Source organism: Chiloscyllium punctatum, chromosome 42 (genome assembly GCF_047496795.1).
Source record: "Chiloscyllium punctatum isolate Juve2018m chromosome 42, sChiPun1.3, whole genome shotgun sequence".
Classification (NCBI taxonomy): domain Eukaryota; kingdom Metazoa; phylum Chordata; class Chondrichthyes; order Orectolobiformes; family Hemiscylliidae; genus Chiloscyllium; species Chiloscyllium punctatum.
This window is the reverse complement of record NC_092780.1, coordinates 45348790-45373860: the sequence shown is the minus strand read 5'-3', so window position 1 is coordinate 45373860 and position 25071 is coordinate 45348790. Positions and strand designations below refer to the sequence as shown.

The window sequence follows — 25071 nt, the reverse complement described above, 5'->3', positions numbered from 1 at the left end:
CTTGGTACAGGCTCCACCTCCTGCAAAACTGGCAAAATTAAGTATCTCACAGGACATCACTGCAGGAGTTTCTCAAGCTATTTTCTAAATGGGGAGAAAATTCAGAAGTCTGAAGTGCAAAGAGACTTGGAAGTTCAAGTCCAGGATTCTCTTAAGGTAAACTTGCAAGTTGAGTCAGTAGATAGGAAGGCCAATGATGGTGTTTAGTTTGAGAGGATTTGAAAGCAGGGACGTACTTCTGAGGTTCTGGTCAGGCCACATTTGGAGTATTGTACACCATTTTGGGCTCCATATCTCAGGAAGGATGTACTGGCCCTAGAGCATGTTCAGAGGAGGTTCATGAGAATAGTCCTAGGAATGAAAAACTTGATGTATGAGGAACGTTTGAGGACTGTGAGTCTATACTTGATGGAATTTAGAAGGATTGGAGGGGGTTCACTGAAACGTGCAGAATATTGAATGCCTGGACAGCGTGGATGTTGGGAAGATATTTGCATTTGCAGGAAAGACTAGGACCCGAGGGCACAACCTCAGATTAAAGAGAAAACCTTTTAGAACGGAGATAAGGAGAAATATCTTCAGCCAGAGAGTGGGGAATCTATGTAATACACTGCCACAGAAGGCTGTGGAGGCCAGGTCATTGAGTAGACTTAAGTCTGAGATAGATAGGTTCTTGATTAGCAAGGGAAGGGTTACAGGGAGAAAGCAGGAGAATGGAGTTGAGAAACTTATCAGCTATGATTAAATGGCAGAGCAGACTCGATTGGCTGAATGGCCTAACTCCTGCGACTATGTCTTATGGTAGTGACCTTGGTCCAATCACCTTCAATGGCTTCATCAGTCACCTTCCTTCTGTTATAAGGTCAGACATGAAAAGTTCACTATTCAGCATCATTCGCAACTCAGAATTGTTATGAAGTAGAAGGAGGTCATTTGACCCATTCTGTCAATACTGGCTCCCTAAGCATTTCAATTGAGTTCCACTTCCCTTTCCATGTAACCATGCACACTGGACAACAGAAACAACACCCCCTTGACCTGCCTTCACCATACTTCAGGGAGGGAGATTCCAGAATCTAACAACTTGATGTGTGAAAAAGATTTTTCTCACCTCATATCTTCTTCTTTTGCAAAACACTTCATAACTCTGCCTTCTGATTTTTGAATTGTTATGAGTGGGAAGAGTTCATTTCCTTCTACTCTGTCCAGACCTCCCATGATCTTGAAAACCTCAATCAAATCTTGGCTTTCTCCTCTCCAAAGAAAATAGTCTCAACTTCCTGTTCTTGCTGCATAGCTAAAATGTCACATTCTCGGAATCATTCTTGGAAATCTCTTCAGCATTCTCTCTCATCCTTTCTACATCCAGAGTGGCACACAATATTCCAGCTGAGGTCTAACTAGGGTTTTAAATTCATCATAATTTCCCTGCTCTTTATTCTAAGTCCCTATGAATAAAGCATAGGATACTGTGTCGTTTATACCTGCTCGTCTACTTTAATGGTTTATACACATGCTCCTCCACACCCTTTAGAACAGTACCCTTTATTTTGTATTGTCTCTCCACATTCTTTGTACCAAATATCTGACCCTTTCTCGCACTGCACTTCATTTGTCTCCTATCAACCCATTTCACCAAGATGTCAATAACGTTTTGAACTTCTACATTATTCTTATTACAGTTCTTAATGCTTCCAGGTTTTGTGTCATCCAGCACAGTGTTTGAACTTGCCCCTATGACACAAGATCTAGGTAACTGGTTTCAGTGCTGGCCGTGAGGAAACTTTACTACAAGCCTTCTTCCAACTAAAAAAATACCATTAATTATGGCTGTTTCCTAGCCCTCAGCCAATTTTATATCCATATAATACTGGAATAATACTGCCTGTATTATTCCATGACCTATCACTTTCTGTGGAAGTCTTCTTGAAAGTCCATGTACGTTCTCTATTACCCCTTCAAAAAAAATTCCAGCAAGTTAAACACAATTTTCCTTTAATAAATCCATGTGAAATCTTCTGAATCAATCCACAATTTTCTGTGTGAGTATGAATTATTTATGGAGGAGAAAGTGAGGACTGCAAATGCTGGAGATCAGAGCTGAAAATGTGTTGCTGGAAAAGCGCAGGTCAGGCAGCATCCAAGGAACAGGAGAATCGACATTTTGGGCATCAGCCCTTCTTCAGGATTCCTGAAGAAGGGCTGATGCCCGAAACGTCGATTCTCCTGTTCCTTGGATGCTGCCTGACCTGCTGAACTTTTCCAGCAACACATTTTCAGCTATGAATTATTTATAATTGGACTAGAAGTTAAATCGATTTGTCTGTAATTACTGGGCCAATATTTACAATCTTTATTGAATAAGGATTGTTTGCAATCCTCCAACACTACTCCCAAATCTAGGGAAAATATGAATAATTTTAGTGCCTCTTCAATTTCCACTTCCACTACCTTCAACATCCTTGGAAGACTTACACAAATGTAAAAATGAGGAGGGGTACACCGTATGGACTCATTGGTTCACTGTGCCAACTCAATGCTACCTTCTCCAGGGCAATTAAAGATGGACAAGAAATGCTTACCTTGTCCACAATGCCTACATTCATAACGTTTTTTTTAGATCCAATTAACAACACTTTTATAAAACATTACCTTCGAGCCAATGACTTAAAACTTAGTTAGAATGGAACGATAATTGTTTACAAAGGCTGCAATTTCTAAGCAATGTGGGAATTTTGAAGTACGACAGATCTGAGCTTGGAGGAGCTGGATATACTCATTACACATGGATGGTGAACTGTGCCTGGATTCTTGAAGTTGCCACTGCCCACTGCCACCTAACAGTACGAAACAGTACCTTAATGTCAAACCTAAATGGTAGGAAATGGCGGGATTCATCCAAGTTTGACATTCTCATGCCAGTTAGGCATGGGCAATAAATGCAGGTCTAGCCAGTGACGACACAACGTATGAAAAAAAAATCTTTAGACCCAATTCACAGCAATTATATAAACAAATATCTTGTTGGTAAGGGACCTGCATCTCAAAGAAGTCTGGTACAAGGAAGCAAACAATTGCATAGTAGGTACAGCTGATGTGTGTTCTTTTGATCAGGATATATTTGTTCAGGAGAAACCCTTTTGTAGCAGTTTGCTAATGTCCCTACCACTGGACCAGACAGGCCTGGGTTCAAATCCCACCTGCTTCAGAGGTATTTCTGAACAGGTTGATTGGAAAAATAGTTTATATTTGTCCTGGAGAGGCCCCTCTTGTGGCAGAGTGATTGCGTCCCTACCTCTGGACTGAGACAGCTGGGTTCAAGTCCCAGCTTCTGCACAGGTGCGTAATGACATCACTGAACAGGTTGATTAGGAAAACTTCATCCTGGGAAGGGCTCTCTTAGATAACAGAGTATCCCTATCTCTGGACTAGAAGGCCCGAGTTTAATTCTCACCTGCTCCTGAGCTGTGTCATGACATCTCTGAACAGGCTGACCACAAAAATACATATCTGTCCTGGGAGATTCTTGTGATGCAACGTGGTGTCACGGCATTCATGAGGTGATAGATAATATCTCTGAATAGGTTGACTAGAAAACATATATATTTGTCCTGGGGGATTCTTATGACACAGTGGTAGTGCCTCTACCTCTAAACAAAGCAGCTCAGGTTCAAATCCCACCTACTCCAGAGTTATGTAAAAACACCTCAGATCTCGATCACTACATTGTTGAAGGTGAAGTGGGTGGTGAGGCACAGGTCCACTAGCTTCCCTTAGACCCATAGTCTCACTACCCAGAACACCAACTTACAGACTGACTAAAGAACTACACGCAAGACTGAAATACCGAGAAGAGTCACAGCACACCATCCACTCCACCCAGGAATTCCTAAAAATCATCAAAAACACCAAAATAGAGGAAGACAAAACAATTATCTCATTCGACGTAACAGCACTGTTCACCTCCATCAACACGACCTGGCAAAGGAAACACTTACCACACTTTTAGAAGAGACCATCACACACACCCAACCACCATTAATCACATTACCAACGAAAACATCACGAAGCTAGTGGACCTATGCCTCACCACCCATGTCACCTTCAACAACATAATCTACAAACAAACCAACTTCACACACATGGGATCTCCGCTATCATAGCAGAAGCAGTAATGCAAAGACTAAAACAAACAGCCCTATCAACCATCAAACCAAAAATTGAGTCCGCCAAGTAGATGACACCTTTGTCATCACAAAACAAGATAGAAGAGACATTTAACATCATCAACACCCTCACAGGCATAAAGTTCACTAAGGAAGAAGAAACCGACAACAAACTCACATTCCTGGATGTCACAGTCGAAAGAACGGACAACACAGAACTACAAAAAACCGACAAACACTGACCAAATACTTAATTACACCAGCAACCATCCCAACACACACAAACAAAGCTATATCGAAACACTATTTCAACAAGCCACCTCACACTGCAGCACAGACGAATTTCGGAAAACAGAGAACCACCTATACAACGTATTCAAGATGAACGGATACTCAAAAAATATATATCGCAGATTCCTCAAGAACAAATCACGACAAGCAGACCAAACACAGCCAGAAACCCTAACCACCTTACCATACATCAAAGAAGTTTCAGAAATGACAGCCAGACGACTAAGACCCCTCAGAATCCTAGTAGCACACAAACCCACCAACACTCTCAAACAAAAACTAAAACTTAAAAGACCCAGTACAACCCATGGACAAAACCAACATCGTCTACAAAATTCCATGCAAGGACTGCTCCAAACACTACGTAGGACAAACAGGAAGAAAGTTAGCCACCAGGATACACGAACACCAGCTAGCCACAAAAAGACACGACCCTTTCTCCCTCGTAGCCCTACACACGGAAGGAAAAAAACCACCATTTCGTCTGGGACAACACATCTACCCTGGGACAGGCTAAGCAAAGACATGCCAGGGAATTACTAGAGGCCGAGCACTCCAACCACAATGCCATAAACAAACACATAGATCTAGATACCATCAACCCCTCAGAAAATGAACAGGAAATGACATCACCACAAACCCCAGGAACCCCATCCAGGACAAACATATAAATAGAAAGCAGGAGACAACAGCTTCGCTTCACTTGGAGGTCACCACTGATGATGTTACATAGCCAGGTAATGAAACGTCTGGATGTCAAACCTACAGCTCAGCAAGCAAACCTACACCCTAAACCTCAACCTGAGCTACAAACCTTCACAAACCTTGCAAAAAAATTATGCTGTAGTGGTGACACTTTGGCCTTCATATAGAATTGCACACAAAAGAATTTTCCAATCTCAGTCAGAGGCCACAGAGACCAGGATTGCGCATTGAAAGATGGGATAGAAACAGCTTACACGACCTACCAATGCCCTCTGCTTATCCACAGGCAGACTTCAAGAAATGACTTACTATCAGCACCATGGTAACCAAATTCTCAGCTCCTAAGTATAGGTTAGGTGTGATAACCCCTCTGGTTAATCAGAACAAGCAAAGAACAAAGTTGCAATTTTGCCTACTCTTGTTTAATACCTGCTTCCTCGCCTCTGTGCACTGACTGGAGAGGCTGACCATGTTGTCCACCGCAAACGCTCAAACTCCTCATACTTTGCATGCCGAGCTGCAAACACTGCATCCGAAAAATCCTCGATCTAAATCAGATGCAAAATGTTAATATTATTAAAACTGTTTTGTTCAAATTCACTCAACAATGCACAGGGTTAATTTTGTAATGTGGTTGCAAAGTGTTACCTCCTCATGGTCTTCTTCACTGAGTTTGTGATTTTTAAAATCAGGTTTTACATCCACAACACGCCAACTAGAGACGAAAAAGGAAAAATATTATGACGATATGAATTTGGACGCTCCCCACTTTCTACCTTTTAATGAGAAAGTGCCTAGGACACTCACTCAGTATAAGAGATAGCATTCAGCATTCCTGCTCACAGGATCAATATTCATAATGCATCAACCTTACAACAGCTGCAATAACTCCCCCTAGCATACAGTACTTATACAAGGCAGTGCATACAGGTGATAGGTTACAACATTTGTTGAGGCCAAAATAATTCATACCCACGACCCCTTGGCATGGCAGCATATTTCTACACTCTACTGTCACATGTTGCTCCAAATACAAAGCTTAACCTTTGAAACTTAAAATTTTCTGGAAAATTGGAAATACCATACTCCTCAAAATACTGCCCACAAATACTCCACTGCACCATTTGCAGATTTGATTAAACAAGGTCTGCGTCAACACCACCACTAAATTATCTGCTGAACCATCATTACATGAGACAAGTATGTTGAACAGATCCTGAATGCATACCTTGGTGTTAGGATCTCCTTGTACTGAAGCTTTTCTACACGAGTTGTTGCAGCAACTGACATTGGAATCACAATATTGTTTATGTCAAAAGAATTTTCTGCCCTTTTCCTCCTGGCTGTCTGCTGTTATAAGAGCAAAAAGTTAAAACAGAACCTTGTAATGTGTTTCAGTCTATATAGGGGTTCAACAGAATACTAGCTTTCAGAACAGAGTTTCACCAGGAATTTACATTTGAGGTAAATTTCCCTGAAGGCAGGCTGAAGCTAGGAGAGGAGGTTAACTTCTACTTTACCAATATGAGAATGTTGTATTGGGTCAATGGTGAACAGCTTCCTAATTTTCTTCTCAGCTTCTGCTCGTCAGCACAAGCAATGCCAAGTAATATGCAGGGTCCCTTTACTTCACTACAATAATGTCACAACAGGAAATCCCTGCTCCTCTCTCAAGTTTTGGGAATGTGGCAGCATCTAAGTGACAGCCACCTTGAAGAAGGAAGAATATCAGATTCATAATTTTCCAGAACAGCATCTTTGTGATCTTGCAGACAAGTTGGAGATGGTGAGAAGTGAAGATGCTGGAGAGTCAGAGTAGATGAAGAGTTCAGCTGGAAAAAGCACAGCAGGTCAAGCAGCATCAGAGGAAGGGAGTGGATATTTCAGGTTGGAATCTTTTATCTTGCAAACAACAACAACTGAACAGACAAAACTCAAAACTGCCTTTCATTTGAGACTATTAGCAGCCAACTGGTTGAGGCAGAGGTGTGGGGGGGAGGGGGGGGAAAGGAGGCATTCATACCATTTATCCAAGCCCTGCACTGAAGTGAGATTATTAACATTTCAGTTTTGGTATTTGGACACCATAGGCATTTCTTGCAAATCATGGTTAATTACTGTTGGGATAATGACTTTGAGCTGTTTTCTTACAGTAGAGCACCCTGAGGTGAGAGTCTCCCCTCAGTGTTTTATGTAAGGTGGTCTAGGATCCTGGACCAACAACAATGTAAGTATGTATCCAAGTCAACAGCATTGGAAGTGTCACCATGCACACACACACCTGTTGCTCTTGAAAGTTGCCAGGTTTGCCATTTTGCTAGGTAACACACACTGCAGCCACAATGCCTTTGTGGTTTTGGGAGTGAAGGTTTAAGGTGGTGGTGCTAATTAAGCAGGTTGCTTCGCCATGAATCGCAGCCAGCCTTTTTAGTGTTCTTGAATTGCACACATCCAGTGCAGTATATGCCATAACTTTTACTTATGCCCCATATATAGTGACAAGGCTTTGAAACATCAGGTGGTGAATCGACTAACTGCCAACATCCAACTACTGACCAGCTCTTGTAACCACAGTATTTACGTGGCTGCTATAGTTAAGTTCCTGTCAATCGTGACTTTGAGGATATTAATTATGGGGAAAGTTGTTGATGGTAATGCAACTGAATGTCAAGAGGTGCTGATTACAGTCTCTGGTTTGTGGGAGATGGTCATTGTCTGGCATTTGAGTGACATCGATGATAATTAGCTCTTAACCGCCCAAGCTTGCATTTTGGCCAAGTTTTCTTGCATGCAAATAGAGACCACTTCATTATTTGCTAATTGAACTAAACACTATCAGCTACCATATGATTTTGACCTTTTACTGGGTGGAGAGGGCCAAATGAAGTACATCCCAGATTGTTGAGTGAAGCAAGAGAGAAAACGGCAGGGGTGCTGGCAATCATTTTCAATTCCTTTTTGGTAACAGGAGAAGTGGCAGAGGTCTGGAGGACAGCCAGCATATCATTATTCAAAAAGGGAGCAATGAACGAAGCAGCCACAGAACAGTCAGTCTAACCCTTGGTGGGAAAACTACTGGAAGCAATTCTGAGGGACAGAATTAATCTACATTTGGAGAGGCAGGAATTAATCAATAACATGAATTTGTCAAGGGGAGGTCATGTTGGCCAACTTGATTGAATGTTTCTAAGAGGTGACCAGGCGTGTAGACTAGGACCATGCACTTCATGTGGTTTACTTGGTCCTCAAGGAAGGCTTGGTTGGAAGACAAGAGAGGAAGCTGAGAACCCATGGGATCCCAAGAAATTTGACAAATTGGATCCACAATTAGCCACAAGTGGCAGGAAGCAGGGTGTGATGTTCACAGGCTGATTTTGTGATTGGAAGCCTGTGTCCAGTCGGGTTCTGCAGAGATCAGTGTTGCTTCCCTTGTTTTTGTGGTGAATATATTAGTGATTTGAATTGTTCAGCAGTTGACAAGTAAGTTTGTGGATGATACGAAAATCAGTGGTATGGTAAGTAGAAAGGAGGATAAACTTAGAATATAGTAGGATAAAGACAGGTTTGTCAGATGGACTGATCAGTGGCAAATGGAATTCAAACCAAATAAATGATGCACTTGGGCAAGGCAAGGAATACAAGATAAACAGCAGATCCTGAGAAGCACAGAGGATCAGAGGGACTTTGTTCATCAATCCCTTAAGAGAGCAGACAGATGGATAAAATGGTTTAAATGCACGAGATACCTGCCTTTATTAGCCAAGGCACAGAGATTAAGAGCAGAGAGGATATGCTGGTACTGCATAAAACACTGGTTAGGCCACAGCTGCAGTATTGGAATCCACATTATAGGATGACACTGGATAGATTTACTAGGACGTTTCCTGGACTGGAAAGTTTTAGGTAAGAAGTCAGATAGACTGGATTTGTTTTCCTGGGGTTGAGAGTTTGATTATCAGGCAACTGAACTGACACAGAATTTTAACTAAGAGATTCTAGTAAGTAAACATAAAGAGCATTTTGACTGAAAATTACATTGACATTGCATGCGTCTCTTATTGCATGCAACTCCAACCAGAATAATGAGATCACAAACACTTCAGACATATAAAATGATTATTGAAAATGGGAATGGTTCAAGTTTCCAGCACAAAACTTAAAAAAAACAAAGTATTTTACTGTGCTCCTTGCCATAACACAATCCATGTGGTCACGAATTTCTCTTACACTATGTAAACCATTGTTTTGTAGTTTCCTTTAATTCTCTATTCTCCTTACCAGTGCAGATGCCACACTAGGTGTGTTGGTTGGAATTGGTGCAGAGCTCTCAGATGAAGTGGACAACTGCCGCAGCAATGGGCTATGAACTGAGGTATGAGAGCCAACTGTCGAACTGTATGAACTCCCCGTGTCTGACAATGTCTGTCTTGCTGAAAGAATCAAAAGCAAAAATTCTGAACAACTTAGTATACAAATGCAAATGCTTAACACTTGATAAACACACATGAAACAATTTAATGACACCTGCTACATGCGAAGATTCTCGGGCAGTGTCACCTCACACAGAGCAACACAGTCAGTGTAATCACACACAAACACACAATCCATCACTGGAATCAGCCAGCATAACAATGGAAGAGTGGTTAAACTTCACCCTCACTTCTGATAATGAAACCTACATAGGCTTGTCAACGAAGGCACATTTACATTTTTGTTTTCCATTTGCCTTTTGCAGCCTGGATATTTGGCAAGATCCGTTTAGTGTTGTTCCTCACAATGACACAGCTCAGAAAGATGGCATTCAAATGTGCGCCTGCCAATTGTTTTGAGAGATTCCCAATAATACCCACTCTCCCACTCTTTCGTCATGCCCTGAAAATGTTTATTTTTCTTGTACTTAGCAAATTCTTTTTCTGAAAATCAACACTAAACCTGTGTTTGCAATTTTTGAGAACCATAACCTATCAATATACTTAACAGTGACTGATGAACCTAAAGGATCCTATACAGACAACCAACAAAGCAAATGTCATTTACAAAATACCATGCAAGGACTGCAACAAACACTACATCGGACAAACATGGAGAAAGTTAGCCACCAGGATACACAAACACCAACTAGCCACTATCACTAGTATCCTTACATACAAATGAAGGAGGACACCACTTCGACTGGGACAAGACATCCATCCTAGGACAGGCTAAACAGACACACATGGGAATTCCTAGAGGCCTGACATCCAAACCGGAACTCCACCAATAATTTGGATCCCATTTACCAACCTCTAAGAAGAAAAACTGAAATGATATCACCCACCCTAACAAACCAGGATACATAAATAGAAAGTGGGACATAACACCAGCGCTTCACCGGAGGCTCACTGACGTTACCTAGTATGGTGATGAAACGTCTGAAAACAAACCTTCCAGCTCAGCAATCAAACTTGCAACTAAATCTGTGTGCATCACATGCAGACAACATATGCCACATTACAACTTACCATGCAAAAATGTTTTGTTGTTGGACAATCACCATAAATCTAAAACCTTGGCTCAGTGATTTTTGTGTCAAAACAAGTTTTAGATTAGATTACTTACAGTGTGTGAACAGGCCCTTCGTCCCAACAAGTCCACACTGACCCTCCAAAGAGCAACCTACCCAAACCCATTTACCTACATTTAGCCCTTCACCTAACACTACAGGCAATTTAGCATGGCCAATTCACCTAACCTGTGCATTTCTGGACCGTAGGAGGAAACTGGAGCACCCGGAAGAAACCCACGCAGACACGGGGAGAATGTGCAAACTCCACACAGTCAGTTGTCTGAGGCTGGAATTGAACCCGGGTCTCTGGCGCTGTGAGGCAGTAGTGCTAACCACTGTGCCACCGTGCCGCCCATAATTCCTTTCTTAATTCCTATTGGAGAGGATTCTTAGGGATAGTATTTAAGCACATTTGGAAAGGCATGGTTTAATTAAGGACAGTCAGCATGGCTTTGTCCAGGGCAGGCCATGTCTTATTAACTTGAGTGAATTTTTCGAGGAGGTAACGACTGGGATGAAAATGTAGATGGGTGGGTTTGTAAGTTTGCAGTTGATACAAAGATTGGTGGAATGTGGATAGTGTAGAAGATGTCAAAGGATACAGCAAGATATGGATCAGTTGCAGATATGGACAGAGAAATGGCAGATGAAGTTTAATCTGGTGAAGTGTGAGGTGCTGCACTTTGGGAGAACCAATGTTAAAGAAAAGTATAATTAATGGCAAACACTACGAACATCATTGATGCACAGAAGGATCTTGGGGTTCAAGTCCATAGCTCCCTGAAACTGGCCATGCAAACAGATAGGGTGGTAAAGATGGTGATTGGTATGCTTGCCTTTACTGGTCGGGGGAACTGAGTACAAGAAACAGGATGCCATTTTGCAGCTTTATAAGACTTTAGTTATGCCAAATTTAATGTATCGCGTTCAATTTTGGTTGCCACATTACAGGAAGAATGTGGAGGTTTTACAGAGGGTGCAAAAGAAGTTTACCAGGATGCTGCCTGGATTAGAGTGTATGAGCTATATGGAGAGGCTCGAAAAACTTGCGTTGTCTTCTCTTGAGTTGTAGACGCTGAGGGGAGACATGATAGAAGACTATAAAATTATGACATGCAAAGAAAGCGTTGACAGTCAGAATCTGCCCCCCCCAGCCCTCCCCTGAAATGTGTAATACTCGGGGTCATGCATTTAAAGTGAGAGGGTTAAAGTACAAAGGAGACATGGGGGCAAGTTTTATTTTAAACAGAGAATGGTAGGAGTCTGGAACACACTGCCAGAGCAGATACAATAAGGGCACTTAATGGACTTTTGGATAAGCCCATGAATATGCAACGAATGGAGGAATACGGACCAAGGGTAGGCAGAAGGGACTGGATTAATTTGGTGTCAGGTTTGGCACAACATCATGGGCCGAAGGTCCCGTTCCTGTGCTGTACTGTTCTAAAATCCTTCACAGTTTTGCACACGGCTGTTAATGCTTTTGTTAAAGCTAAATTCAGTTCAGTATCCAAAGTATTATGTCAGTAAATACTCAAAAAGTTTCCCTTCTTGATAAGGAGGCACAGGGTGTTGGGAGTAAAATATTCATTTGGATAAAGGATTGATGAGCTAACTGGAAGCAGAGGTGGGGATAAATGAATTGTTTTTAAGTTGGCAAACCAAAACAAATGGCATGCCTCAGGGATCAGTGTTGGGGTTACAATTATTTAAAATCTACTTAATGACTTGAATGAAGGAATCAAGTGTTTGAAAATTAAATTTGTTGATGACACTAAGATAGGCAAATGGTGACAAAAACAAACTCTGGAAAGGTAGATAATTTGAGCCAGCAGGTAAAATTTTGGCAGATGGAATATTAACCCTTGAACAGGAAGAACAGAAAGCAAAGCATTACATAAATGGTGAAATACTTCACAAATCTGTGGTACAGAGATATTGTTACCATGGAACATATATTACTGATGGTTAGTACACAGGTACAGCAAGGAATTGGGAAGGCAAACACAATGCTGGTCACTTAAGCAAGGGGAATTTACTTTATTTTTCATTCATAGGATGTCGCTGTCACGACTAGTCAGTATTTTTAAGGTAATAAAGAAGTAAAGGCAACTCTTGAAGTAAGATCTCTAAACACGCTCAAAGCAAAGATTTCAGAATGCAGTGGGCATTGGAGTGAAATAAGGTCCCAGGCATAACTAACACTTATTCAGGAAGCACAGTCATAGACGTGTTCAGGACAGAAATAGACCATTTGGTCCAATTCATCCATGTCAACCAGATATCCGAAATTAATTTCGTTCCATTTGCCAGTATTGTGCCCATATTTCTCAATGCCCCTCCTGCTAATATACCCACCCAGATGCCCTTTAAGTGTTGTAATTGTATCACTTCCTTTGGCAGTTCATTTTATGCACACACTACCCTCTGTGTGGAAAACGTTGCCCCTTAGGTCCCTTTTAAATCTTTCCCCTTCTTCCCTAAACTTATGCCTTTTAGGTTTGGACTCCCCTACCCTAGGGAGAAGACCTTGACTATTCATCCTATCCAAGACCCTCATGATTTTAAAAACCTCTGTAAGGCCACCCCTCAGCCTCCGATGCTCCAGAAAAAATAGCCCCAACCTATTCAGCCTCTCCCTTTCGCTCAAATCATCTAAACCTTGCAACATCCTTGTAAATATTTTCTGAACTCTTCCAAGTTGTACAACATCTTTCTTATTGCAAGGAGACCAGAATTGAGCACAGTACTCCAAAAGTGACAATAGACAATAGGTGCAGGAGTAGGCCATTCTGCCCTTCGAGCCTGCACCACCATTAAATATGATCATGGCTGATCATAAGTGACCTAACTTATGCCCTGTACAGCTGTAACATGACTTCGCAACTCCTATACTCATTGTACTGACCAATAAAGACAAGTTGAAGAAACCAAATTTTGAGAAGATTTGTAGGTCAAGTTGAGGTTCTGGATGTAGGTTTGCTCGCTGAGCTAGAAGTCTATCAGTCCTGCCCTGATTTGCCCTACCAAAATGCAGCACCCCATTTATCCAGATTAAACTCCATCCGATCAAGATCCCGTTGTACTCTGAGGTAACCTTCTTCATTGTCCCAATTTTGGTGTCATCTGAAAATTTACTAACCATGCTGCCTATATTCACATCCAAATCATAAATGACAACAAGCAGTAGACTCAGCACTGATCCATGTGGCATATCACTGTTCACAGGCCTCTAGTCCAAAAAGCAATCCTCCATGACCACCCTCTGTCTTCTGCCTTTGAGCCAATTTTGCATCCAAATGGCTAGTTTTCCTGGATTCCATGTGATCTAACCTTGTTAACCAGTCTACCATGTGGAACCATATTGAAAGCCTTACTGAAGTCAGAAGAGACAGGGTCCACTGCTCTGCATTCATCAATTCTCTTTGTCACATCTTCAAAAAACTCAATTAAGTCAGTGAGGCATGATTTCCCTCACAAAGCCATGTTGATTATCCTTAATCAGTCCTTGATTTTCAGAGTACATGTAAAACCTGTGCCTCAGAATCCCCTCCAACAACCTGCCCACCACTGATGTCAGACTCATCCGTATATGGTTCCCTGGTTTTTCCTTGCCATTTTCCAGACTTCTGGCACTTCATCCATGGCCATCAATGAGACAAATCTCAGCAAGGGGCCCAGTAATCCCACATCTGCTATGTTTGAGCCGGTCCTGGGGATTTATCCATTTTTATGCATAAACACAGTAATGAATAAACTTAATCTAATGGAAATTCATGGAAGTGGAGCTTGCATCAATAATATGCTCCTTTGAGAAACACACGAAAATAAAAGGAGGTCATTCGGCCATCCAAGCCTGCCCTGCCATCAATATGATCCACAGCTGACCTGTCAACTCAGTACCCTGTCCTGCTTTATCCCCATACGCTTTGATCCCTTTAGCCTTAAGAATTTTATCTACCTCCTTCTTGAAAACATTAAATATTTTTGACTTAAACCACTTTCAGTGGCACAGAATTCCACAGGCTCTTTAATCTCAGTGAAGACATTTCTCCTCATTTGAGTCTTAAATGGTTCCTCCTTGAGACTGTGACCCATGGTTCTGGACTCTCTGGTCGTCAGAAATATCCTCCCTCTGTTTATCCAGTCTGGTCCTGCTGGAATTTTATAGGTTTCTAAGACACACCCTTCATTCTTTAAAATTCCTGTGAATGTAGTCCTAACTGATCCATACTCTCTTCATATGTGCTATTTCAGTAATCAGCCTGGCAAACCCTCCTCAACCAGAACATTCTTCCTCAGACAAGGACACCAAAACTGCACACAAGTCTGGTCTCACTATGACCTTGTAAGTTTCAGTGCTAGTTCACTGCTTCTGTGCTTGAATTCTCTTGCTATGGAGGCCAACACACTATTTGCCTTCTTTATCACTTGCTGCATCTGCATGGTTACTGGTGAATAGGATACTTAGGTGCTGTTGCACCTCCCCCTTTCCCAATCCACTGCCAGTTTTTCTGTACTGTCCACTCACTCAACTTGTCCAAATCACACTGAAGGATCTTTGCATCACCCTCACCCAGTGAGCTATGTTTTATCTGCAAATTTAGAGGTATTACACTTAGTTGCGTAGTCCAAGCACTGATCCATGCGGCATCTCACTGGTTAGTGGATGCCACTCGAAGCAACCAGTTTATTCCTATTCTTTATTTATTATCTGCCACCCAGTTCTCTATCCTTATTAGGTCATTACCTTCAATCCCATGTCCTTCAATTGTATATACTAATTTTTTATGCATGACCATACCAAATGCCAATTACATAGGTAAGAAAAGAGATGAGGTTCCACAAGCAGATTATAGGGAGTTAGGATGCAAATTGAAAGGTAAGAACTCAAAGGATAATAATCTTAGGATTACTACCAGTGCCATGTTCTAACAACAGGAAAAAGAAAACATAGCGTAGGTGGGAGGGATTCAGACTCCTGGGGCACTGGTACCAATTCTGGGGAAAACGGACAAATTCAAATCAGAGATTATAATATGGTGGCAATTAGTAAAACATGACTGCAGGATGGACAGAATTGGGAACTAAATTGGGAATTACTTCACACAGAGGGTGGTGGGCGTTTGAAACACATTGCCATAAGTGGTAGAGGCAGGCACAGTAGATTCACTTAAGATGCGTCTGGACAGATGCACAAGTAGGTGGGGTGCAGAGGGATACAGATGCTTAGGAATTGACCGACAGGTTTAGACAGTACATTTGGATTGGCTCAGGCTTGGAGGGCCGAAGGGCCGGTTTCTGGGCTGTAAATTTTCTTTATTCTAAACATGACAGGTTATAAGGTTTATTGGATGGACAGGGAAAATGGCAGAGGAGGTGGAGTAACCTTTCTGATGGGAAACAAAATTACTTCAATGGTGAGGAAGGATATGAAGAGGTGAAAGCATTCAGTGGAGACTGTTTGGATGGAAATGAAGAACAGTAAAGGATGTAAATATGTAATATGTGTTGTGTACCAACTTCCTACTAGTAGTTCTGGAGTGCTAGTACTAGGTGAGTGTGTAGCAAAGCCAAGGAGATTTTAACTTTATTGTGGATTGCGAGACGCTGACAGATACTGGTCAGAAAGGTAGTGAACTTCTGAAGTGTGCCCAGGATAGTTTCCTACAGTAATGTGTCCTGGATTCAACAACTGAAGAAACAATGCTGAATTTAGTACTAAGCAATGATCCAAATGCAATCAGTCACCTAACTGTGCATGAACATTTATCAAATAGTGATCATGTTATGATCAAATTTAATGCAACATCAGAAAGTAAAAAAACATGAATCAGTTACTGGACTTTTAGATTTAGGTCAGACCGACTTTAACAGGATGAGACCGACACTGTCCACAGTAAACTGGGAAAATATGCTAATTGGTACAAAAACAGAAGAACAGTGGAGTACGTTTAAAGAAACATCTTGCACATTACAAAACCAGTTTATATCCAGGAGGAAAAAACTCCATTTCATAGAATAGTAGTCACGGACCACTAAAGAGATACGGGATAGTATAAAACTATAAAGAAAGAGCTCACAAAAACAACACAGATCTGGTGAATGAGAAAAATAAAAAGCCCAGCAAAGGACCACAAAACAGCTCAGAAGAGCTACAAAAGTGATGGAGAAATGAAACTTGCCAAGGATATCAAATCAACATGAAGAATTTTATAGTTACGTAAAAGGAATACAGCTGGTAAGGAGCAAACTGAAAGTGGGGATACCGTCATATCATGCCTGCAGTGGATGCACTGGTGGAGACTATAATCAAGGATGGGGTAACTGAAACACAAATATTTCAGTTAATCAGAGAGAGCCGGCATGGATTCATGACAAATAAGTTATGCCTGACAAGCTTCATTAGATTTTGAGATGACTAATGTAGTGGACAAAAGAATGTCTATGGGTTTTGCTTATATGGATGTGCAAAAGTCCCACATAACAGACTTTTACCTAAGGTGGAAGCCAATGGAATCGAGGGCAGATACATGAAAACATCACTACCTCCAAGTGACTCACCATCCTGACTTGGAAATATATTGCAATTCTTTCATTGCTGCGAGTTCAAAATCATGGAAGTTCCTAACAGCATTGTGGGTCACAGGTAGTAAATACTTGCCAGCCAGTGATGCCCACATCCCATGAATGAATAATTAAAAAAAGACTGTAGGGGGCTGAATTGGCTATTCCTGTTCCTGTAATTGGGATAGGCTGCATCTGAGCTGAACCAAGTCTTTTCTTTGATAGGAGTTGGGGGTGGGGCATTTGCTATTTTAAGATAGCGTGGTAATGGGTTAGCAATCTGAGCAAGAAGACAGAGGAGGGAGAATCGATGATTGAAATAAAACACAAAAATAAAGAAGAAAATAGTGGAAACTCTGAAGGTAGTGTAAAATAATGCTAAGATGACTAAAAAGGTTAAAAATAAAACTACAGAGGTTTTGTCTAGACAGAAAAATGAATTTGCAGCACAAATGGATTCACAAACAGTTATAACATAGTTGCAATTACAGAGGAACCTCAAATATCTGGCATTCGATTATCTGAATATCGAATTATCTGGCAAGATCGCAAGGTCCTGATGCTTGGGTAAATAACGTTATCTGGCATTCAATTATCTAGAATTCAATTAACTGAGCGAAATACTCCCTGTCTGAGTCCTTCGGATAATTGAGATTCTTCTGTGAAGTGCTGTGGCTGCAGGATTACAAGGATGGGAACTGTATTCATTATTCAGGAAAGACAGGTGAGAGAAACTAAGTTGAGTTACATTGTTAGTAAAGGAAAAATCTATGCTATAGTGAGGAAGGATTTTGGTTGAGAAAATTATGTAATCTATTTGGGTGGAACTAGGAAGGATGGAGGGACATAAAATGCTGTTGGGGGTTGTCTGTAGCCTACCAGTCAATAGTAGACATGTATGGGAAGGTATTACAGAATGAATCATGGATTTGTGCAATAAGGGTGTAACTTTAATCACACAGATTGGACAAACCAAACTTACAAAGGTATTGAGTAGGAGCATATCCTGGAAGGTGTACATGATTGATTCATCACCACTTAAAAACTGAGAACAGGCTATTCTAGATTGGGTACTTGGCAAGGAGAATGTATTAATTAACATCAAACAAAACAAATTGCTGGAGATATTTGGGCCTAGCAGCATCTTTGGAGAGAAACTGGAATTAGCATTTTGGATCCAGAGACCGTTCCTCAGAAGCAATAACCTTGTTCATGGGTAAAATGATAATATGGTCATTATTTATTAAAATGGAGCATGAGGTTGATAAATCCAAAACTACTGTTCTGAATTTCAATAAAGGGAACAAATGCAATGGAGATAGTTGACACTGATGCTCAGTGCTACAGCGGGCGCACAGACAGGGGAGCCAGAAGGTAAGCGGAGACCAGTTTAAATTAACGTTTTTCTTTTTGCAGTCTGTGTTTTTTCTTTCAACTAGGAGCGGGAACCCGGAAGTCATCAACAGCGGCTTCTGGGAAGGTAAGAAGTTTGAGTGGAGAAGGAACCAGAGACATTACACATGTAGTGTCTCCCACCCTCCCTCCTCCTCTAACCTAAAAAAAAGACTTAGTTGGCTGACCAGGTAAGCTACTTAGTGTTCTTGATTTGGAGACTAAGTGTAGAGTTATGGCAGCGCAGGCAGGGGAATGTTCCTCCTACAGGATGTTTGAGGTGGGGTGACCACCGATGCTCCTGCCGACTTCACCTGCAGGAAATGCAGCCAGCTCCTGCTCCTCACAGACCGCGTTAGGGAACTGGAGCTGGAGTTGGATGAACTAAAGATTATTCGAGAGGCTGATAGGTAGAAGCTACAGGGACATAGTTACGCCAGAGAACAGAGGGAGCTGGGTAACAGTTAGAGGTGGGAAGGGGAGGAAGCAGGCAGTGCAGGGATCCCCTGTGGTCGTCCCCCACAACAATAAGTATACCGCTTTGGACACTGTTAGGGGGGACGGCCTAGCAGGGGTAAGCTGCAGTGACCGGGTCTCTGGCACGCGGTCCGGCTCTGAGGCCCAGAAGGGAAAGGGGGAGAGGAGGAGAGCGCCAGTTATAGGAGACTCTATAGTTAGAGGGACAGACAGGCGGTTCTGTGGACATGGGCGAGACTCTCAGATAGTTTGTTGCCTCCCGGGTGCCAAGATCTGAGACGTCTCGGACCGTGTCTTCAGAATCCTTAAGGGAGAGGGTGTGCAGTCAGAAGTCGTGGTGCACATTGGCACCAACGACATAGGTAGGAAGAGGGGTGGGGAGGTCATTCAGGAGTTCAGGGAGTTAGGCTGGAAGCTAAAAGCTAGGACGGACAGAGTCGTCATCTCTGAATTGTTGCCGGTGCCACGTGACAGTGAGACAAGGAATAGGGAGAGTGTGCAGTTGAACACGTGGCTGCAAGGATGGTGCAGGAGGGAGGGCTTCAGGTATTTGGACAATTGGACTACATTCTAGGGAAGGTGGGACCTGGACAAGCAGGACGGATTGCACCTGAACCAGAAGGGCACCAATATCCTGGGAGGTAGGTTTGCTAGCACTCTTCGGGGCGGGGGTGGGTGGGGGTTTTTTAAACTAATTTGGCAGGGGGATGGGATCCGGACTTGTAGTCCAGCAAGGAGGTTAGCTGTTTTTCAGGATGTCCAAGAATGTAGGGAGGCTGTGGAGAAGGTAGCACTGACAGGGAATACTTGTGGACACAGGGATGGGCTCAAGTGTGTATACTTCAACGCAAGGAGTATCAGAAATAAGGTGGGTGAACTTCAGGCGTGGATCGGTACTTGGGACTACGATGTGGCCATCACGGAAACGTGGATAGAAGGGGGACAGGAATGGTTGTTGGAGATTCCTGGTTACAGATGTTTCAGTAAGATTAGGGAGGGTGGTAAAAAAGGAGGGGGAGTGGCGCTGCTAATTAGAAATGGTATAATGGCTGCAGAAAGGCAAAGGGGGATTTGCCTTTGGAGGTAGTATGGGCTGAAGTCAGAAATAGGAAAGGAGCAGTCACCTTGTTGGGTGTTTACTATAGGCACCCCAATAGCAGCAGAGATGTGGAGAAACAGATTTTGGAAAGGTGCAGAAGCCACAGGGTAGTAGTCATGGGCGATTTCACCTTCCCAAATATTGATTGGAAGCTCTTTAGATCAAGTAGGTTGGACGGGGTGGTGTTTGTGCAGGAAGATTTTCTAACTCAGTATGTAGATTGTCCGACCAGAGGGGAGGCCATATTGGATTTGGTACTTGGTAACAAACCGAGACAAGTGATGAGCTTGTCAGTGGTTGAGCATTTTGGTGATGGTGACCACAATTCTGTGACTTTCACCTTGGTTATGGAGAGAGATAGGTGCGTGCAACAGGGCAAGTTTTACAATTGGGGGAAGGGTAAATACGATGCTGCAAGAGAGGATCTGAGGAGCATAAACTGGGAGCATAGGCTGTCAGGGAAGGATGTCATTGAAATGAGGAACTTTGTCAAGGAACAGATACGATGTGTCCTTGATATGTACGTATCTGTCAGGCAGGAAAGAGATGGTCATGTGAGGGAACCTTGGTTGACGAGGGAGGTTGAATGCCTCGTAAGGAGGAAGAAGGAGGCTTGCAAAAGGTTGAGGAAACAAAGTTCAGACAGAGCGTTGGAGGGAGCTGAAGAAAGGGATTAGGAGAGCGAAGAGAGGGCATAAAAAATCTTTGGTGGGTAGGATCAAGGATAACCCCAAGGCCTTTTATGCATATGTGAGAAACATGAGAATGATGAGAACGAGGGTAGGTCCAATCAAGGACAGTAGTGGGAGACTGTGTATTGAGTCGGAAGAGATAGGAGAAGTCTTGAATTAGTACTTTTATTCAGTATTTACAAATGAGAGGGATCATATTGTTGAAGAGGAGAGCATGAAACGGACTGGTAAGCTAGAGGAAATACTTGTTAGGAAGGAAGATGTGCTGGGCATTTTGAAAAACTTGAGGATAGACAAGTTCCCCCGGACCTGACGGGATATATCCTAGGATTTTGTGGGAAGCAAGAGAGGAAATTGCAGAACCGCTGGCAATGATCTTTCCGTCTTCACTGTCAATGTGGGTGGTACCAGGGGACTGGAGAGTGGCGAATGTTGTGCCCCTGTTCAAAAAAGGGAATAGGGATAACCCCGGGAATTACAGGTCAGCTAGTCTTACTTCGGTGGTAGGCAAATTAATGGAAAGGGTACTGAGGGATAGGATTTATGAGTATCTGGAAAGACACTGCTTGATTAGGGACAGCCAGCACGGATTTGTGAGGGGTAGGTCTTGCCTTACAAGTCTTATTGAATTCTTTGAGGAGGTGACCAAGCATGTGGATGAGGGTAGAGCAGTGGATGTAGTGTACATGGATTTTAGTAAGGCATTTGATAAGGTTCCCCCATGGTAGGCTTATGCGGAAAGTCAGGAGGCATGGGATAGTGAGACGTTTAGCCAGTTGGATAGAGAACTGGCTAACCGGTCGAAGTCAGAGAGTGGTGGTAGATGGTAAATATTCAGCCTGGAGCCCAGTTACAAGTGGAGTTCTGCAGGGATCAGTTCTGGAACCTCTGCTGTTTGTAATTTTTATTAATGACTTAGATGAGGGAGTTGAAGGGTGGGTCAGTAAATTTGCAGATGATACGAAGATTGGTGGAGTTGTGGATAGTGAGGAGGGCTGTTTTCGGCTGCAAAGGGACTTAGATATGATGCAGAGCTGGGCTGAGAAGTGGCAGATGGAATTCAACCCAATCAAGTGCGAGGTTGTCCATTTTGGAAGGACAAATAAGAATGCGGAATACAGGGTTAACGGTAGGGTCCTTAGTAAGGTGGAGGAGCAGAGGGATCTTGGGGTCTATGTTCATAGATCTTTGAAAGTTGCCGCTCAGGTGGATAGAGCTTGTAAGGAGGCCTATGGTGTATTAGCGTTCATTAGCAGAGGGATTGAATTCAAGAGTCGTGAGGTGATGTTGCAGCTGTATAGGACCTTGGTAAGGCCACATTTGGAGTACTGTGTGCAGTTCTGGTCACCTCACTTTAGGAAAGATGTGGAAGCTTTGGAGAGGGTGCAGAGGAGATATACCAGGATGTTGCCTGGAATGGAGAATAGGTCGTACGAGGATAGGTTGAATGTGCTAGGCCTTTTGTCATTGGAACGGCAAAGGATGAGGGGCGACTTGATAGAGGTTTATAAGATGATCAGAGGAATAGATAGAGTAGATAGTCAGATCTTTTTTTCCCCCAGGTACAACAGAGTGTTACAAGGGGACATAAATTTAAGGTGGGGGGGGGGAGGGGGAAGAAGGTATAGGCGGGGAATGTCAGGTAGGCTCCTTCCCCAGAGAGTGGTGGGGGCATGGAATGTGCTGCCTGTGGGAGTGGCAGAGTCAGAATCATTGGTGACCTTTAAGCGGCAATTGGATAGGTACATGGATAGGTGCTTAAACTAGGACAAATTTTCGGCATATCATGGGCCGAAGAGCCTGTTCTGTGCTGTATTGTTCTATGTTCTATGATGAAACCGGCCCTGAAACTGATGGCTGTACTGGGGGAGATCTTACAAAATTCCATAGACTTCAGAGCAGTTCATACAAATTGGAGGGTGGCAAATGAAAACTCACTATTAAAAAGGGAGGTAGGAAAAAAAACAGAATTACAGCCAGTTCATCTAACATTGGTGGGGAAAATGCTGCAGTCTATTATAACATTCATGGGATTTGACAAAGCCACAATGGGTTTATGAAGACAAATCATGCTCAACTACTCTTGTAGAGTTTTTTTGAGGATGTAATGAGTCTAATAGGTAAGGGAGAACCAGTGTATGTGGTGCATTTGGATTTTCAGAAGGCTTTTGACAAGATCCTTCATAAGGAAGTTAATGGACAAAGTTAATGCACATGGAATAGACGTAATATAGATTAATAATTGATCGATAAATAGGGAACAGCGCAGGAATAAATTGATCTTTTCTCACTAAGGGGCAATGGCTAGTGGGGTACCACAAGAATCTTTGGACCCCAGATATTCATGAGATATATTTGACAGGATGAGTGAACCAAATGAAAAGTTTCTAAGTTTGACACAAAATTGAGAGCTGAGAGGAGGATGTAAAAGGTTCAGACAAGTTGAGTGAGTAGGCAAACAGCAGATGCAGAATGTGGATGAATGTGAAATTACACATTTTTGACATGAAAAGCAGAAGAAAGAGTCTAATTTAAATGATGATTTAATGGAAAGTGTGGATATACAAAGAAATCTTGGTGTCATCAGTTAATGAAAGTCGACAGGCAGATGCAATAAGCAATTAGGAAGGCAAATGATCGCGTAAGAATTTAATTGACTGCAATTATACAGATTAGATTAGATTACTTACAGTGTGGAAACAGGCCCTTTGGTCCAACAAGTCCACACCGACCTGCTGAAGCGCACCCACCCAGACCCATTCCGCTACATTTACCCCTGCACCTAACACTACGGGCAATTTAGCATGGCCAATTCACCTAACCTGCACATTTTTGGACTGTGGGAGGAAACCGGAGCACCCCGGAGGAAACCCACGCAGACACTGGGAGAATGTGCAAACTCCACAGTCAGTCGCCTGAGGCGGGAACTGAACCTGGGTCTCTGGCGCTGTGAGGCAGCAGTGCTAACCACTGTGCCACCATGCCACCCATACAGGGCCTTAGTGAGACCAAACCTGGAGTATTGCATGCAGTTTTGGTTTCTGTAGGGAGAGGATATACCGGTCATCGAGGGAGTGCAATGGAGGTTCTCTAAGCTGATGTGAGTGTGGCAGGGCTGTCCTACGGGGAAAGATTGGTTCGACTGATCTTTATTCACTGTAGTTTAAGAATGAGGGAGTATATTTGAAATGTGTTTATGATGGAGATGAGGTGGAGATGGAATCCCTGCCAAAATACTGAAGTATGGCGGAACACAACATTTGCCCCTTCAGCTGAAAGCAAGAAAGCATGCCAGGGACCTGCGAGACACTGATTGTGCCAATCTACGTGAAAAGGGAGAAGACAGATTGCAGAAAGTACAGAGGGTATCACTGCTGTCCACCACATGAGCAGTCATTGCAACAATCCTCCACAAACATCTTCACTCAGTATCTGAAAACTCCTTCTGGAGTCATAATACAGATTCCTTTATCTTAACTGCTTATATATTTTCTCTTCTAAAACTAATCCATCTCATTCCCCTTTTTAAAGATATTTTACTTCCTATATTCAGTATGGCTCTCTACTGTATTATGAATTACAATTATCAAAAGCCTCCTGTTTTGATCTCACATTACCTGCCAAATCTTTAGTCACACAGATTTTTATGCCCTTCCCTTTCTCTTCACAGAAGCTGGTTTAATCTCTATGTAGGGGAGAAAGTGAGGACTGCAGATGCTGGAGATCAGAGCTGAAAATGTGTTGCTGGAAAAGCGCAGGTCAGGCAGCATCCAAGGAGCAGGGGGATCGACGTTTCGGGCATCAGTCCTTCTTCAGGATTCCTGAAGAAGGGCTGATGCCCGAAAAGTCGATTCTCCTGTTCATTGGATGCTGCCTGACCTGCTGCGCTTTTCCAGCAACACATTTTCAGCTTTAATCTCTATGTAAATCATATCTTTAACGGTTCCCATTGTTCAATTACTCGTTTGCCTGTCAACTTCTGACTCCAGGTTAATGTTAGCTTTCTGCCAGCTTGGTATATTAATTTTGATTACCTCTGGTCTTTATTGGTGGCTAAACTCTACAGTCATTCTAAGATATTACAGTTGGACAGGACATTAGTGAGACCACACTTGGATATTGCCTAGAATCAACGGT

General features: G+C 42.6%; 1 protein-coding gene across 5 annotated transcripts in view; it reads right to left on the bottom strand.

The window, feature by feature from the left end:
* Window positions 1-25071, bottom strand: part of kansl1b (KAT8 regulatory NSL complex subunit 1b) — a 307114-nt gene that overhangs the window by 16183 nt on the left and 265860 nt on the right. For 4 of the 5 annotated variants that reach the window (XM_072561887.1, XM_072561890.1, XM_072561886.1 and 1 more), the window contains 4 exons: window positions 9441-9592; window positions 6391-6512; window positions 5811-5877; window positions 5592-5710 (listed from right to left, as the gene is read on the bottom strand). In XM_072561887.1, the coding sequence (XP_072417988.1) occupies window positions 5592-5710; window positions 5811-5877; window positions 6391-6512; window positions 9441-9592 (460 nt within the window). The remainder of the gene's footprint in view (window positions 1-5591; window positions 5711-5810; window positions 5878-6390; window positions 6513-9440; window positions 9593-25071) is intronic. The other variant, XM_072561889.1, reaches the window with a different exon arrangement.